Source organism: Galeopterus variegatus, unplaced genomic scaffold (genome assembly GCF_000696425.1).
Source record: "Galeopterus variegatus unplaced genomic scaffold, G_variegatus-3.0.2 Scaffold491, whole genome shotgun sequence".
NCBI lineage: Eukaryota > Metazoa > Chordata > Mammalia > Dermoptera > Cynocephalidae > Galeopterus > Galeopterus variegatus.
This window is the reverse complement of record NW_007726602.1, coordinates 201,273-220,292: the sequence shown is the minus strand read 5'-3', so window position 1 is coordinate 220,292 and position 19,020 is coordinate 201,273. Positions and strand designations below refer to the sequence as shown.

The following is a 19,020-nucleotide window of genomic DNA, read 5'->3' as shown; positions in this document are numbered from 1 at the left end:
CCGGACCGGGACCGGCAATGGGATCGCAACCCTCGGTGTTGCGCCCGCACCTCGCTCCGCCAGTGAGCGGGAACCAGTCTGTATGTGGGATCCGAACCCTCGGCGGGAGTGTCGCCGCACTCCCAAGCGGCACACTGTAGCAGTGCGCCACCGGGCCGGCCCTTTTCCAATATTTTTAAATGAGAAATTTGAAACATACAAAAAAGTTGAAAGAATTTATAACAGTGAGCACCATTATTTAGATTGTATAATCTAGAAAATAGACATTTTCTATTTTTTTCCGTACAACTTTACATCTATTATCCCTCTATGAATCATTTATCTTCTTTTTGATGCATTTCAGAAGAACTTGCAAATATCAGTACACTCTCCTAAATCATTCAGCATGCACATTATTAACTATAGTTTAATATCTTTTTTGAGGTAAAATAGATATGTAATGAAAAGCACAAATTGTAAGTGCACTATTCGATGACTGACAAATGTCTACACTTTTGTAACCTGATTCCCTCTGAAGACATGGAACATTACCATTACTCCAAAAAGATCCCTCATGTCCCTCATCAGTCAAACCACACACCCATATACAGGCAACAACTGTTCTAATTTTTTTTCTACCATATGTTAGTTTTGTCTATTCTAGAACTTCAAATAAGTGAAATCACACAGTCTCTACTAATTTTTTAGAAAGCTTCTTTCGCTTGGTATTGTTGGGAGATAATTTTCCCTGGGTCTCTCACTTAGATTTCTGCATGTTTTGTGAGTAACACAGTGACCCACTTTTGTTCTGGACTGTCTTTTCAAGGATGTTTATATAGCAAGCAGCCTTGGAACACACAGACTGTGTTGCTTCCAGAGTAAACAGCAAGCATGCATACTGCCCATTATAAAAATTCAGGTTCCCTAAGGTCGGTGCTCCTCTCTTGTAATACAGCTCTCTGGGTGTGGGTTTATGTGACCTTATCTGATGGAGATTTCAATTCCTACATCACCTTGTGGGAATCGGAGCTTGTAGAGCCAGCAGCAAAAATGCTGATATTTTGGCTACTGCTATTGCTCTGAATAATAAACTGTCTGTTGTCTCTGACCCTGTAGTGTCTTGCATTCTACCAGCATCTGTGAAATTTCGGCAGGCTAAATTCGTTAGCTTACACTTGAGTAAAATCAGAGACTCTTCATAGTTCTTGTCAGGTATTATGATGTATATTCCAGTAATTAATTCCTTTTTATTGCTCCGTAGTGTTCTCTTGTGTGTACATAGCAAAATTTGCTTATCTGTTCTGTTACTGAAGGATATCCATGCTGTTCCCAGTTTTGGGCTATTATGGATAAACCTATTACATATCTTGGCACAGAAGTCTGTGATAAATACCTAGGGGTGGAATCGAGGGTTATAGGGCATATATGTTTAATTCTGTAAGATTGCAGAACTTTTTCCAAAGTACTACCATTTTACCAACAGTAAATGAAGTTCTGAAGTTCTAGTTGTTCTACATCTCCACCAACTTTTAAGCCATTCTGGTGATTGTATATTGTATTGTGGGTTTTTTTTTTTTTTCTTTTTGTCTTTTTTCGTGTCCGGCAACGGATCGCAACCCTCAGTGTCGCGCCCGTACCAGACCGGACTGGCAACGGGATCGCAACCCTCGGTGTTGCCCCCGCACCTCACTCAGCCAGTGAGCGGGAACTGGTCTGTATGTGGGATCCGAACCCTCGGCGGAGCCACCGGGCCGGCCCCTATTGTATTGTGGTTTTAATTTGCGTTTTTTAAAAAGGTAATTATGTTGAGTACTCTTTCATGTGCTGTTTTCTATTCATATATCTTTTTTTAAGTCTTGCTCACTTTTAAAAGTTAAGTTACGTTTCATTAGAATTTACACAACTGCAACCAGTCTTGTGGGAAGACCTTTTGCTTCTAGAAATGATCTACAAGCTCTGTGATTAAATAGTTTCTTATTATCCACATGACTGAGAGTATGCTGAACATAATGCCGGGGAGGGGGTGCTGGGATAAACGCAAAGTGGAGAAGGCTGGGGGGGAGGTCACAGATAGAATCTTTGGAAGAAAAACTGACCCCTGCTTTGATAGGTGGCAGTGGAGCTGTAACCATAGGAAAACTGTCAAGGAGGATTCCTTTTGGGGATGGAACTGGATTTATTCTTATTATCATTAAATTTAAGTTATTTAGAGAATTACGTGGCAGGAAAATGAATAGTCTCAGCATTCCTAAGAGAAACTGAGGAGTTTCCTTGTCAGATTAATTTGTTTTTGATGTGGTGGCATAGGGACAAAGGTTCATTTTTTTTCGTATTCAGGAATTTCCTACTTAACAAGGAAATCCCAAAGGGGCAAAAGATGGCTAAATTAAATGTGATTTTAAATTAATATTTTCTTCAAAGTAATTCCTTTTCTCTTTTAAAACTTTTCTCTCTGATGAAAAAGTCTGTCACAGCTTTGATTTTTTTTTTTTTCACATGTGACTCTCCCGAGCAGGAGTCAGAAAACTATGGCCAATCCAGCCTACTGCCTTCCCCTGCCTGCCCCCAGTTTTTATATTTTTTATTTTGAAATAATTACAGAGTCATAGAAAGTTGCAAAAAAATATATACAGGAGATCCTTTGGGAGACCTTCAATCTTCCTCCCCTAATGTTAGCACCTTGTAGAACTGTGGTACAATATTGTAACCATAAAGTTGACACTGGCACAATCCTGTCTTAGCCATTTCAGGCAGCCGTTAACAAACACCATAGATTGAGTGGTGTAAACACCAAACATTTGTTTCTCACAGTTCTGGAAATTGATTCCAAGATCAAGGAGCCAGCGGTTTCTGTGTCTGGTGAGATCCCTCTTCTTGTTTGCAAACAGCCACCCTTTTGTTGTATCCTTACATGGCTGAGAGAGAGAGATCACGTCTCTTGTGTCTTTTCTTATAAGGGCACTGATTCTATTTATGAGGGCTCCACCTTCATGACCTAATTACTTTCCAAAAGCTCCAACTCCAAATACCATCAAACTGGGGATTAGGGCTTCAACATATGAACTTCGGAGGGACACAAACATTCATTCCATAGCAAATGCACAGAGCTTACTGAGATTTCAACAGTAATACATGTGTTCGTGGGGGGGGGTGCCCATTTTTATTGGGCTGTTTATCTTTTTATTATTGAGTTATAAGAGTTCTTTATATATGCTGGATACCAGTTCTCTGTCAGATGTGTTAATGTGAATATTTTCTCCTCATTCTGTCTTCCCTATTTATTTTCTTAACAGTGTCTTTTGATGTCCGGTTTTTAATTTTGATGAAGTCTCATAGTTATTACTTTCTGTGTCCTAAGAAACCTTTGCCTATCCCAGTGTCTCAAATATATTTTCCTATGTTTTTCTCTGAAAGCTTTATGGTTTTAGCTTTTTGACTAGGTCTATGATCCATGTCAAATTAAATTACATTTTTGGTGTGGGATAGGAATTAAAATGAACTTTTTTTATATGGATGTCAAATTATTTCAGTACCATTTATTAAAAAGACATTTTTTCCTCATTATATTACTGTGGCACCTTTGTCAAAAGTCAGATTACTGTATAAGAGTGGGTTTACTTTTGGGCTGTATTCTGTTACTTTGATGTATTTATCAACTCATATAACAGAAGCTGTCTTGATTACTGTAGTTTTATACTAAGTCTTGCAGTCAGGTAGTATAAGTCCTATAGATAAGTTCTTTTGTACACTTTGTCCTTAGTATTTCTTTTTTTTTTTCCTTTTTGTCTTTTTTCGTGACCGATAACGGGATCCCAACCCTCAGTGTCGCGCCCATGCCGCGCAACCGGCAACAGGATCACAACCCTCGGTGTCGCGCCTGCACCGCGCTCAACCAGTGAGCGGACCGGTCTCTATATGGGATCCGAACCCACAGCAGGAGCGCCACCGCGCTCCCAAGCGCTGCACTCTACCGAGTGCGCCACCGGGCCAGCCCTGTCCTTAGTATTTCTGTATGAATTCTAGAATCAGCTTATCATTTTGGTTTTTTTTTTGTCCTTTTTGAGACCTGCCGCACCGCGCTCAGCCAGTGAGCGCCCCGGCCATCCCTATATAGGATCCGAACCCCCGGCGGGAGCGCTCCCGCGCTCCCAGCGCCGCACTCTCCCGAGTGCGCCACGGGTTCGGCCCGATCAGCTTATCATTTTGTACAAAAGAAAACTGATGGAATTATGGTTGGGATTTTGTTGAATTTATAGATCAAACTGAAGAGAATTCACAATTTAACAGTATTGTATCTTCTAATCCATTATGTGATGCATCACCCCACTTCTCTAGCTATTCTTTAATTTCTCTTAGCACTGTTGTGTAGTTTTCACTGTAAAGTTCTTTTTTTTTTTTTTAAAGATGATCGGTAAGGGGATCTTAACCCTTGACTTGGTGTTGTCAGCACCACGCTCACCCAGTGAGCAAACCGGCCATCCCTATATGGGATCCGAACCCGTGGCCTTGGTGTTATCAGCACCGCACTCTCCCGAGTGAGCCAAAGGCCGGCCCCACTGTAAAGTTCTTTTTTTTTTTTTTAAAGATGATCGGTAAGGGGATCTTAACCCTTGACTTGGTGTTGTCAGCACCACGCTCACCCAGTGAGCAAACCGGCCATCCCTATATGGGATCCGAACCCGTGGCCTTGGTGTTATCAGCACCGCACTCTCCCGAGTGAGCCAAAGGCCGGCCCCACTGTAAAGTTCTTACACAGCTTTCATTTAATAACTTCTCTGTTATTTTGTTTTGTGATCTATTGTAAGTGGTATGTATTTAAATTTTTATTTTCCAATTGTTTACTGTTAGAACATAAAAATACAATAGACTTTTGTATAGTAACCTTGTATCATAAGACTTTCTGAATTTGCTTATTAGTTCTAATGATTGCTTTGAAGATTCCTAGGGTATTCTACATAGTCACATTATCTGTAAATAGGGACAGGTTTGCTTTTTCTTTCCCAATACTGCTTTTTTTCTTTTTACAATGTCCAGGACCTCCAGCATGTTGTTGAATAGGGATGATGAGACTGAGCATCTTTGCCTTATTCCCAGTCCGAGAAGGAAGATACTCAATATTTCATTATTAAGTTTGATTTAGCTTTAGATTTTTCAGAGCTGCCACTTAGTGGATTAAGGAAGCTTCCTTTTGTTCCTAGTTTGCTGAGAGTTTTTGTTGAATTTTATTTTATTATATTCATTTTGCATTATTTTGGTTATTATTTTCTGTTTCATCTGTGTCCATTTTGGTAAGTCTTATTTTCAAAGAATTGTCCGTTTATTCTGAGTTGTCAATTTTATTGGTAGTCATTTATTCATAATATTTCTTTGTTATCCTTTTGATGTCAGTAGGATTGGTAGTGATAGGCCCTCTTCGATTTCTGACTTTGGTAATTTGTGTTCTGTGTTTCTTTTGTCAATCTACCTAAGGGTTTAACAATTGTGAAAAGCACCAGCTTTTGGCTTTCTTAGTTTTCTCTATTGTTTTTTTTTTTTCTCTATTTTATTGATTTATGCTATTATTTTTCTTCCTTCTACCAACTTTGAGTTTGCTTTGCACTTTTTTTTGCTCCCTTCTTGAAGTGAAACTCCATGACACTGATTTGAGACCTCTCCCTTTTTTCTAAAGTAAGCATTTAAATCTATAAATTTCCTACTATGGATGGTTTTGGCTGCATTCAACAAATTTTGATACGTTGTACTTTTCATTATCATTCAGTTCAAAAATTATTAAAAACTTCCTTGTGCTTTATTATTTGATCTGCCAGGTTAATCAAAAGTGCATTAATTATAGATATTTATAATTATTAATCTTTTATATTATCTTATTGGTTTCTATTTTAATTCTGTTTGATTAGAGAATATGCTTTGTAAGGTCTTCTGAAATGTATTGAAACTTTTTTTTAAATGGCCCAGCATATTGGCTATTTGGGTGAATGGGCCTTGTAGATTGCAAAGAATTGTATTTTGCAGTAATTGGGTGTAGTTGGTTGTTTTTTATTAAATGAATGTCAATTAAAATCTCACTTTCTTTTTATGCACTCAAAAATACACTTCATATGTAAAAGCTTCCATATGCTTCCACTTGGTATAGACCCGTCCTTGGTATTATTTCCTGTAGTTCTGAGAAATTTTCTTATATTATTAATTTCTTTTCCATTATTTTCTGTTTTCTTTTTCCCTGGAACTCAAGTTAAAGTTGAATATTTGTCTTTTTGTATATGTGCTGCTGAAGCAAGCACAAATATTTGTCTTCTTGGATTTATCTTCTGTATTTCTTATTCTTCCTGTCATATCTTCCTTCCTTCTTTCCTCCCTCGCTCCCTCTCTCCCTTTCTCTTTCATTCTTTCATCTATTTATTCTATACGCTTAGAGATTTTCTAAACTTTTAAATCTTTTAAATCTTTCTAATCTTAAATTTTTAAATTTATTTAATCTTCAAAGATTTTTTAAAAAATTTTAAATTAAAAATCTTTAAATCTTTCTAAACTTTTTTCCAACCCACTTAATTTTAAGAATCATTTTTAATTTTCCTGAGAGTGCTTTCTAATTCTCAGATTTTTTAAAATCTTGTTTTATTGATGTTATATTGTCTCAAATAACTCTAGAGGTACTAATTAGATGGTGTATAAAATTTATTTTGTTCTCATTTATCTTGGCCTTTCTTAATTATGCTGCATGTTTTGTGATTCTTGGTTGGCCCTTCATATGTATATGAAAGAGGGGTAAGAATGAGGGATAGGAATGACTTAAGGTCTAGTGGGTATGAAGCCCTGCTCTCACACCAGTGGCTTCCTGACTATGAGAATGAATAGGGGTTTGTGTATAGGATCCAATACCTTACCATTTGCCTGGATATTTCCTTCAGTCTTTTTAGAGAGGAGCTTCATATTATTTGCCTTGAGGCAGTGTTTGGCTGTTTTTATGGGAGTAGACAGAAATCGAGGTGAGAGGATGAAGTGGGCATATAGTCCTTACACAAACCTTCCATTAACCCCTCTCTTTTCAAGCCCACTCTTTGTTCTTGCTCTTCATCATGCACATTGTGTCTGAGCAGTTTCTCAGGGTTCTGTTAGGAATATTCGTTTCTATTTTTTGCTGCAGTGCCGCTTCTGGTAGTTTTCTAGGATGTGGCTCTTTCAACCCAGTTTTCAGTCAGCACTTGGACTTGTAGAAATTTGTCGAATTATGTTTTCTGCTGATGGCATCCCTGTCATTCTTTTATCATGAATTCATATCTTTTTATTATTTTACTGTCATTTTGGTGGATTTTTAAGGGTAATGTGAGGCACATGTCTGTTCAGCCTGCCGTCTTGAACTGGAAGTCAGCTTATGCTTCTTAGAGAAGAAAATGCGCTTTTATTTCTAAGGAGAATAAGGTATTGAGTCATAGCAACACTTCAGTGCCTTCCCAGTCTAGTTGGAGAGAAAAAACATGTGCCAAGAGAGATAAGTATTTCCATTACTATCTGAAGTTCGGGATAGAAATACTTGGCAAATAAAGTATAGCATTTAGATTGCTTTCACTTGATTCCACATCCCTGTTAGTTCTTTGAAAGTCATTTTTAAATGGTTAGGAGGAGGAAAGGGAATATAGCAAGGAAATGGAAAGCCAATATTTTTATAATTCTGAAATAAATTTGTGCCACAATGAAATTTTAAAATCGGAGTAAAGGGAAGTGGGAGATAGGGAAACTTAACATGGTTGGAGGAAGAACACAAATTAGAGGTGTTAGATGAGCCAACTTAATGCGTGTACATTCAAATTTGGCCTGTCCTACTGTAAATCCATGGTATCTTAGTAGACATGCAGTAGTTTCTTCTAAATTCTTCTTTATTCATTTGATCATTCTTTTGTTCATTTATTCATTCAATAATTATGATTCTCTCCTATAGAGAGTAAACCTCTATTTTGTTCAAACGAATGGTACTGATGAAAGTATAAGACCAAGCACCAAAAGTCTTGCATTATGTAGATGTTACATGGAAATTAAACAAAAATCTGCATAAATCTGCATTCTTGATTGGGATAGGCAGAACATCATGGATTGTGAGGCATATCAAATGTGCATGAGGTTTCCTTGGAGGATATGAGTATAAGAAAGGAGAACAAGGAAAATAGGTCCATATTAACTTCTTAATGGAGTCAGAAAATAGCATTATTACTCTGAACCATTATAATCCTTTCCGTATTTTATTCCAAATGTATCATATACAGTGTCATTGAAAATAAGAGAATTTATTTTATGTAGTAGAAGTAGGAGCCAGAAAATTTGACTTTGCATGAACAACTCACTCACCCTTAAAGTTCAGTTCATGTTTTTTTTTTTTTCATATGGGAGTTGGACCGATAATCCTTATGGAGTTTTGCCCCAGCGCACACAGCCCATTAGTAACAGCACCACAATGAGAACCTCAAACAGCCTCCCAGGTCTGTACTCTTGCTATCTCCCGTAAGTGCCAGGACACTCTGCCCCACAGTAAGGGCAGTGACAGCACGTAGCCAAGCACGATATCCTTTTCCCACATGGGGGAGAGAAGTCCCAAAATGACCAGTGACCTTTATGACTCAGGCTGTGCTAGAGAGATTGAAAAATAATGGTTTGGTTTTGTTTAGTTTGGGTTTTGAGAACGAGAGAAAACAAGATACACCATACTAAGCGGTAGAGGTCTGCACTGGTGAAGCCCCTCAATAATCGTATAACTTCGTATAATGTATGCTATACGAAGTTATTACGCCAGCAACGGGATCGCAACCCTCGGTGTTGCCCCCGCGCCTCGCTCAGCCAGTGAGCGGGAACCGGTCTGTATGTGGGATCCGAACCCTCGGGCGGGAACGCCGCTGCACTTCCCAAGCGGCGCACTATCCAGTGCACCACTGGGCCGGCCCCTAGAATTCTTTTAAGTACTTATTGAGTGATAGCTGTTTGCAGGCATTATGCTAAGCTCTTCGGGAAATACTAAGATATACGTCACAATTTCTGGCCTTCAGTAGGAGATAAATTAAAAAGCACAAATAAAAGAGGTAAGGCATATACAAATATGTGCATCACATAGCAGTGTACTATGTAGAAGAATCAACCAAATGAAAGAGGACAGAATTTTCAGCTTGGGAGAATTGAAGAGGATTGCATAAAAGATCATTTGAACTGTGTCTTGAAGGTTGAGTAAGCTTTTGATAGAGAGCTGTGACTAGTTGAGTGTGTCCCCAACCAGAGTAAGATGAAATACAGAGGTAAAAAAAGTTCTGCAAAGAAGTTCAAGTCAGGGTTTTACTAATTGAGGGGTTGAGTTTTAGAATAGTGGGAAGGGAATTGGAAAACATAAGTAGAGGTAAGATTATGAAGGATATCACCAACAACCTAAGAGCAGTATTGTAGATTTTTGAGACAGGCAAGCAGACTAAGATTTATTCAGAGAGAATATGCAGGTGTGGAAGATGCTGTGGAGTAGGTAGGAGATTTGCTGCTGAAATATCGATGAAAAATCTGTTATTCTGGTAGAGGATAGTTAGGTCCTGGAGTAGGGTAATGACAATCGTATGAAATGGACTGGGCACATGAAAGAGATTATGAAATAAGAACGCATAAGATTCAATAAATGGTTTGGGTAAAAGTAAGGATTGTTACTGGTGTGACTCAAAAATGGAGGAACCTTTGATAAAAGTTGTCAAGTCAAGGGGAGAAGTTAATTTTTATGATCAGATATAATGAGCTACTTCCCCACCATTGAACAAATCTTTCCCACCTTTGTAGCAGCTATTTGCTCTAATAGCAGAGAGAGAATATTCTCTGAATTCTTGTCTTTTTTCTTGGAAAGTGATTATAGTTCCTTAGGGATATTTTTTTTTATTTTTACTTTTGGTCAAGTATTATGAATCTAAATAGCCTTATGAACTAATTTGGGGAGGTGGGGTATATATGATAGAATTTTAAAAGTATTCCTTCAGAATATCATGAATTAGAATTTAATAGTCCATAAGAGCCAGAATTTTACTTTAGATTTGGAAAAGCAGCTCACTTAGAAATAATACCTAGCAAAGATTGTGATAAAGGAAAATTAAATAAAATTAAGTTGGTGAAAGTGTACCAAATTAATTTGGTGTGCTAGGAACTATGCACTAATTCTTAGGAAAGTGCAGTAGTAACTATGAGGAGATAAATAAGTGACAGGAATTTTGTTACAGAAACAAAACATATGAACATGATAGCTCTAATTAAAAGTGAGTCTCCTTGTTCTCATAATTTCAGTAGTTGAACTGTGCTCCACTTCATCCGATTTAAAAGAGAAATAATCTGCACTTTTTGGCATGGGAAGGGAGAGAAGAAATGAAAGCAAAAGAAGTGTTTATACATAGCTTTAAAAATAATAATTTTTTATTTTAAAGAGTGTAGGCAGTTGTGATTTTTTTTTCCTACATACCATCAGACACCACCAGAATAGGTGCTGCCAGATTATAGACTTCTGCATGAAGGATTTCACTATGTCAGGTGACCAGCACTAGAAACAAGTTAATAACCCTGTTTTTGTGTGTTATCTTACTTTCACAATGAATAGTCTCCTATTGTATTGAACTTTGAAATGCTGTTTTTGTTTGTTCCTTGTGATGATTTGGTTATATGTAATTATTTAGCTGCCTTTAAAATCAGTCTTGGGAGAAAGGAATGAAGATGTTCAGGTCTATTATTTCCATAAGTATGCTTGTCATCTGTACTTAGAAGGGGCTCTGTAATCAAGTAGATTGGGAAAATTCTGGGTTAAACACAGTTAAACAAAATTTTTATTGTGGTAGGGGTTGGGGAGGGGAAGACATTTCTGAGACTAATAATGCTAATGTGATTCTCCCAAGGAGATACAGCATATAGCATTTCACAAATTTATTTGTCCTCATGGAGTCTTTTTCAGAACCACTGTTATTACTTAGAATTCAAATCCCTTGAATTTACATAAACAGCAGTATAACTATTTACTTAAAAACTGGACTTCAACCAAGGTTTTCTATCATATTCTGTTTTCTTCCTTTTGCCCCGAAATTCAGAAAACTCTTTAAAAACAACATGATATTACACATTAGATCTGTAAAATATACACAAAGGGGTTTGAAGAAATAAATAAAACTAATGATTTAATTATTTTTAGTATATTTTGAATTCCTCATTGACTTTGATGAAAAGAGTAGAGTTGGAAGAGCCAATTAATATTTGAAACCAACGTTACAATTTTGTAATCGGGAAACTCTTTTTTGATTGTTAAAAATCAACTATCTTTCAAATTTTAAAAATTGATTTCCTTTCAAGTTATAAAAAGTTCAAACACTACAGTACTGTATATACCAAAAAGTTTCCCCCTGTTCCCAGAACAGGACTAGAGAAAATGACTCTTTATGATTTAGTGTCTGTTGTTACAGACCACATCTTTATATAAAAAAACATGTATCTTTTGAAAACTTTACATAGATGGCATGATGGCAGACATACTGTTCTTTAACCCTAATTATTTTACTCAACAATATTACATGTTTATCTTCCCACATCAATACATGTAGATCTAAAAAAACTTCTTTTAATGGCTTAGTACTGTGACATTGTATGGCTCTATTATAATTTACTTAATCAGTGTCCCATTGATGGATGCTAGGGTAGTTGTAATTTTTTTACCAGACAGTGCTGTTATGTCTTTTTTGAACCATTGTTTGAGTATGTCTGTTGTAGGGAATTGCTTGGTCAGAGAAAATGCTCATTTAAATTATTGTAAGTATTGCTAAATTGCCTTAAAAAAATGATAGTAGTGTATTTTCCCACTGCCAGCATTGCAGTAGTAAACTTTAAAATGGTATAAGTTTCTCAGAACTTAAAGAGGAAAAAGACTGTATACTTTTGTAATAGGTAACATCTTGCTTTGTTAATTTTAAAATTGCAAAGATAATTTATGAAGTAGTGAGAATCATGGTTTCTTTTTCTCTTCTCCTTCTTCCTCCCACTCTTTACAGAGCAAACTATTCATGGAAGGATTTAGAAGCCTAAAAGAAGGAGAACCAGTAGAATTCACATTTAAGAAATCTTCCAAAGGCCTTGAATCAATACGGGTAACAGGACCTGGTGGGAGCCCCTGTTTAGGAAGCGAAAGAAGACCCAAAGGGAAGACACTACAAAAAAGAAGACCAAAGGGAGATAGGTAATCATTTTACTTTGTTAATTTGTGGGTTTATCATATTTGGAAAAGATTTCTGAAAATTTTTTTATATTTTTATTATGTTTTTAGACTTCACATAGTCTAGCCAAAATAACATGCCACAACCATGTAGTTGGGTAGAATATAGGCTCTCTTGCAGTTTGAATTATTTGCAGAGTGTACGGAACTGAGCATTTACATTAAGCACCGAATAGGTAGTCCCTTGACCACTATTTCCACCACCGTGTTCTGAGCCTACAAATGAAGAGTTGACAACAGGCAGAGGTGCCCCTTTGTGTCCAAAATTTACCAACATGCCACTTTTTTTTTTTTTTGGAATGAAAATACATTTATTGTTTTGTGTATTTTTAAAGGATAAATCACATACAGGAAATCCAAACAATGTAGAGAACTCTAAAGTAGTAAGGAAATAAATCACTTGAAATCCTAACTAGAGGTGGAAATCATAATATATATATATATATGCTATTTTGAAACTTGCAATTTTTTTTTTGCTTTACAATATATCATGGAATATTTCATATCAGTCATTAGCACCTGCATAAATTCCCACTGTATGAATGTACCAAAACTTCAGAGTACGCTGACAGGACATTCCTTCATATATGACCTTATCAACCACTGTCAGGACTTTGATTCTGGAGAAATGGGAGGTCACTGGGAAATTTTAGGTTGAAAAGTAAAATAATCCTCTATCATTCTGGCAGCTGTGATGACACCACAATGTAGAGAGGCAAGGATGGAAGCTGAGATACCACTGAGGAGGCAGTTCAAATAATACAGGAAAGAGATGGTAGTGGTTTGGACTGGAGTAGAAGCAGTGGAAGTGGTCAGCAAAAATCTTGATAATTTGTGAAGATAGAGACAGCAGGATTTGCCGATGGATCAGATGTGGACTTTGAGAGAAGGAGAAAAGTCCAAGATAACTTCTTTGAGAGAAGGAGAAGAGTCCAGGATGACTTCTGATCAAAAGGAAAGATGGATGGACCATTTTACCAGGACAGCGAAGACTATAGAAGGAGCAGGAAATCAACAGTATGGTTTGGGACATATTTAGTTAGAGACACCTAATGATATCCGAGTGGAAACGTAGATTAGGCAGATGGATGCATGAGATGGAGTTCCAGGGTTAGTGATAAAAATTTGGCAACATTTAGCAAAAAAGATGGTACTTACAGAAATAAGACTGAGTGAGAACACCATCAGAGTGAGTATTCATAGAGAAGAGAACAGGACAGCTTTGGGGCATTACAGCATTTAGGGGTAAGAAGAGTAGGAGGAACAGCAAAGGGCACTATGTGAGAAGGAGGGAAACAGGAGGAAAATCAAGAGAAAATTTTGTCTCAGAAGTTAAGGAAAAAAGTTATTTCAAGAAGGAGAGGGTATCAGGTGTGTTAAATGGTGCTGATGGTGAAATGATGAAGTAAGATAACCACCAAAACTTGACTGCTTAGTAACGTGGAAGGCAACAGTGAAATTGACAAGAACAGGTTCAGTGGAGTAGCAGGGGTGAAAGCCTGCATGAGTTGTGTTCAACAAAGAATGAAAAGGGAGGTGTAGACAATTTTCTGAGAAGTTTTTCTATAATTGGGGACAGACAAATGAAGTAGTAGCTAAAGGGAAAAAATTATAGCATGTTTGTGTGTTGATGGGAATACTCTAGTAGAAAGAAAAAGATTGAACATGCAGGAGAAACAGTTGCTGGAGTGAGTTGTGTGAGTGGGTGAGGGGTTGGAATTTAAAGCACCACTGGGAGAGCTGGTCATGTGAGTACACGTGGTTTATTCTTCAAAACTCAAGGCAAGGCACAGCATATGAAGACAAATGCAGGTGGGTACGTAGATATTAAGTTGAGATTTTTCACCTTTTATTCTATTTTCTTAGTGAAATTTGAAGCAAGATCTTCAACCGAGAGTGATGGTAGAAGTTTGGAGATTTAACTAGAAAGGAGAGGGTATGAAATAGGAAAATAGAAGAGTGAACTAGTATTATGGAAAAGAAGTAGAATTCCATGCTACCAAAGACGCACTTAAGGTTAGTGGGCATGAATTTAAAGTATAGTCAATATGATTGTTTTTTTCTGTAGCCATTGTTGACTTCATGGCTTTAGTTGTAGAATAAGCATTAAAATGTATTTAACTAGAGTTGGAGTTTTCCTAGTTGAAATGACAAAGGGAGAGAAGCAAGGACACTGAAGATGGATTCAAGGGAGCATTTGTAATGAAGAATGATAGAATATAAATTGGGTAAGGAGTGAAAACATTGAAAAGGTGGTAGGCTTATGATGTTGTAGGTTGCAGTAGGATCGAAGAATTGTAGTTGGAATACCAGAGGGAATGATCTGGCTAGGTAGAAGGTGGTGGTGGTCAGAAGTGAATAACTGCTCCAATTGCTTACATTTATTGTGTGTCTTACTGTGATTAACACTTTGACACATTTGGTATCCAATGATTTCCAACTTTCTATTAAGTTTGGGATGCCTGTAATTTTTGTCACTAGGATTAGCAATTCTGGTTTTCCCATGTGTCACTCAATTTTATGAAATCAACCTGCCATAAAATATTCAAATAAATGTAAAGACTCCTGTGCTTATAGAAATTGAAACAATGAGAAAACAGGATTCGATGGTATGGTAGCAAGAAATGGACCTTTATCAGTTAATGGCTAGAACAGTTACTAAGGTGATCATTTGCTCCCTAAATGTTTAAAAGACTTTAAAAGATCTTTGATAACTTTCTTGATTTCTTCTATGGTTAGTAACCATATCTATTTTCTGAGACAGTTTTAGTAATGAGAATAAAATGGTGCTTTATCCAGATTTTATGTTTATTAACATAATTATGTAAAGTAGCCTTTAAAATCTCATAAAAAACTGTAGATTCTCTAATTATTTTTAATTGCCTATTTTTCTGTACATTTTTCCTTGATTATTTTATTGTACTTCAAAGAACCAGCTTTTAGATTAATTTCTGTTATGCTGTTTTTTTCTTAATACTTTCTGTGATTAATCTCATTATTTCTTTTCCTTTCCTTTCATTTTTACTTTTTATTATGAAAATTTCCAGAATACAAGAAAGTAGAAAAAATGGTATAGTCAGCACCCATATATATCCCCCTTGTACATTTCAATAATTACAAACATTTTATTTTATTTATTTATTTTTATTTATTTATTTTTTAAAGATGACTGGTAAGGGGATCTTAACCATTGACTTGGTGTTGTCAGCACCACGCTCTCCCAAGTGAGCTAAATGGCCATCCCTATATAGGGATCCGAACCCATGGCCTTGATGTTGTCAGCACCACACTCTCCCAAGTGAACCACGGGCCATTCCTAATAATTACAAACATTTTAGTGGAACTTTTTTAAAGTTGTAAAGTATGTTACAGATGCCATAGCACTTTATGCCTTATCATTTCTAACAAAATAAACAATATTTCCTTAACAGTATCTAATACCCAGTCCATGTTAAAATTTCTCTAGTTGTCCAAAAATTGTCTTTTGTGGCTTTTTTTAAAAAACCTGAATCCAGTTGAAGAACACGCCTTTCAGATAGTTTTTATATGTCTGTGTCTCTCGAAATCTCTAACAGCACCACCCTACACCCACACATTCTTTTATGAAACAATTCCATGACATCAACATGTTGAAGAGACTAGGCCAGTTGTCTTGTAGAATATACCATGATCTGGATTCATTCTAGTGTCGTTGAAGTTGTTTCTCTGACTACTGTACTGCCTGTAAGTTGGAAGTGCTACACCAAAGATGTTTAATGTAAATCTAACAAAATCCTTTTGATCTAACTTTTGATTTGCAGGCAATATAAGAGTAGAGGAACAAGATTAAAAACACCAGGAGGAATCAGATCATGATTTGAGTTTGTCCAGTAGTTCCTTATGATTAGATTGAAGTTATTCATCTTTAGCAAGAATATCATAGAAGTGTTACTGTGTTCTTGTTGTAGCCTATCAGATGGCATATAATTTTGATTTTTCCCATTACTGATGATGATTGTTTTTGACTACTTCCAAGTGTTATCTGCCAGGTTTCTCCACTTTATTCTTTATTCTTTTGTAATTAATAAGCGTTTTGTGGGGAGATACTTTACAACTATGTAAATATCCCATTCCTCATCAAACATTTATTTATTTATTCTATTAGTCTGAACCATAGGTTTCTGTTTTTTTCAATAGTTATAATCTGTAACCATCATTATTTATTTTAGTGCTCAAATTTCCTGGATTTGGCTAGTGGGAGCTCCTTCAAGCTGGCTTCTATGCCCTTTTGATGGGTCCCCATCATTTTTTGAGTACTTACTTATGGTGTAATATACTTTCATACTGATAGCCTACAACATATTTTTTTATTTACTTTTGGCAGCTTGCTGGTACAAGGATCCAAACTCTTGACCTTGGTGTCAAGAGCTGAGCATTGTTGACCACGCTCTAATCAACTGAATAACTGGCCAGCCCACCCACAAAATATTCAAAATGGTGATATTAAATAATTGATTTGGTTTACTGAAGTACTAGAAAGCTAGAATTCCAGTTAATTTTTATTAAAAGAGGAAATAAGCATTAGTATATATCTACATATTTTTTTGCTTCACGTGTTGTTTTTATTTTCTTTTTATAATTGTCATAGAGTAAAATTCATTTTTTTCCTCTTGCTGTACAAATCTATGAATTTTAACATATGTATACATTTCTGTAGTTTCCACCATAACCTTGATTCAGACAGTCTATTACCTCAAAAAAACTCACTCTTACTGTCTTTTATAGTTATCCCTTCCCCTCTTATAACATCTGGCAACCACTGACCTGTTTTCTATCACTAATTTGTCTTTTAGTGGATGGCATATAAATGGAATCATGCAGTACTTAACATTTTGAAATTGGGCTTTTTCACTTAGCATTATGCCTTTGAAAATCATTGAAGCTGTTGAGTGTATCAATAATTTATTCCTTTTTATTGCTGAATAGTATTCCGTTGTTTGGGTATGACGCTGTTTATCATCTGTTGAAGGGCATTTGGGTAGTTTCCAGTTGTGATAATTATGAATAGAGCAACTCCAAAGAGTTGTGTGCAAACAGTTCCTTTGTTTGTTTTTTGTTTTTTTGGCAGCTGGCCAGTCTGAGGATCTGAACCCTTGCCCTTGGTGTTATAACATTGTGCTCTAACCAACTGAGCTAACTGGGCAGAGTCTGTATTTTTGGATTAGGATTGCTGGATAATGTAGTCATAGGTGTATGTTTAACTTTGTAAGAAACTGACAAGTTGTTTTCCAAAGCGATTGTACTATATTTTTTTCCCCACCGGCAATAAGTGAAAGTTCCAACCGCAACACATCTTTGCCACCATTTGGTATTCTCAGTATTTTTTTATTTTAACCAGTCTAACTGGTATGTAGTAATATCTCATCATGATTTTAATTTCCATTTTCCTAATGGCTACTGATATTGAGTATCTTTTTATGTATTTTTGTGTTATATTTTCTTTGGTGAATATCATGTCTTTTGCCCATTTTTTAATTGGGGGTTTGCTTTCTTATTGTTGCACTTTGAGAGCTCTTTGTGTTGTGAATACAAGTCCTTAGTCAGATATATGTTTGCAGATATTTTCTCCCAGTCTGTGGCTTATCTTTCCAATCTCTTAAATATCTCTTATAGAGCAAAAGTTTTTAATTTTGATAAAGACAATTTATCAGTCTTATTTGATGTCGTGTAAGAAATCTATGCTTAACCCCAGGTCACAAAAATTTCCTCCAGTGTTTTCTTTAGCAGTTTTATAGTTTTTTACATTTCCCATTTTCATCAGTCAGTGATCCATTTAGAGTTAGTTTTTGTATAAGGTGTGAGGTTTAGGACGAGGTTCATTTTTGCCTATCAATAATATGAATTGTTCAAACGATTTGTTGAGAAGAGTATCCTTTGTCTTGAAATGTTTTTAGATTAGAAAGTTTGTCCTAATTTCTTTCACTCCAGTTTAAAAAATTGAAACTTTAAAGTTTTATTACATGAAATTAATATGTTTAATAAATTCAAAATTTGTATTCATCACTCTATAGAACTTATTTGTTCAATTTTAATATTTATGTATCAGGTAGAAGCATAGTTTGTAAAGAATTATGTTTTGTGGCAAAAAATATTAAATAATTTTGAAGATTCTACCTTAATTATGAGTAAACTATTAACAAAAGAATGTGGGATTTTTTTTTAATTCTGTCTTAAAATTTTCTGAATTTATTGTCCAGTTATTTAATAGTAGTAAATGTTGTGTTGGTTGTGTTGTTTTATTTTAAATCCTCCACATGTGAAAAGTTTTCTTAAAATTTCAAATGAGGGGCCGGCCCGGTGGCGCACTGCTACAGTGCCCCGCTTGGGAAGCACGGCGGCGCTCCCGCCGAGGGTTCGGATCCCACATACAGACCAGCTGCTCACTGGCTGAGCGAGGTTTGGGAGCAACACCGAGGATTGCGATCCCATTGCCGGTCCCGGTCCGGTACGGGCGCGACACTGAGGGTTGCGATCCATTGCCAGTCACGAAAAAAGACAAAAAAAGGAATAAATAAATAAATAAATAAAATAAAATTTCAAATGAAATAATTTAAGATTTATTTTTCTGTTTAGTTTCTCTTATGTTCATTTTCAAAAGAGTAAAGAAATTTAATCACCATGTAGAGCTCTCTTTATAATAAAATGAAAATCATTAAGAAGAGATTAAGAAACTTTATGTTTCTTCTACAAAACTAGCCTGTACTTGGTATCTTTTGTTCTCTTTTTTTTTTTTTTTTTTTTTTTTTTTTTTT

General features: G+C 36.0%; 1 protein-coding gene across 1 annotated transcript in view; it reads left to right on the top strand.

Moving 5' to 3' along the window:
• The window catches only part of LIN28B (lin-28 homolog B (C. elegans)), a 104,011-nt gene that overhangs the window by 43,136 nt on the left and 41,855 nt on the right, over window positions 1–19,020 (top strand). Inside the window, exon 3 of the mRNA XM_008569396.1 lies at window positions 12,009–12,193. Within this exon, the coding sequence (XP_008567618.1) occupies window positions 12,009–12,193 (185 nt within the window). The remainder of the gene's footprint in view (window positions 1–12,008; window positions 12,194–19,020) is intronic.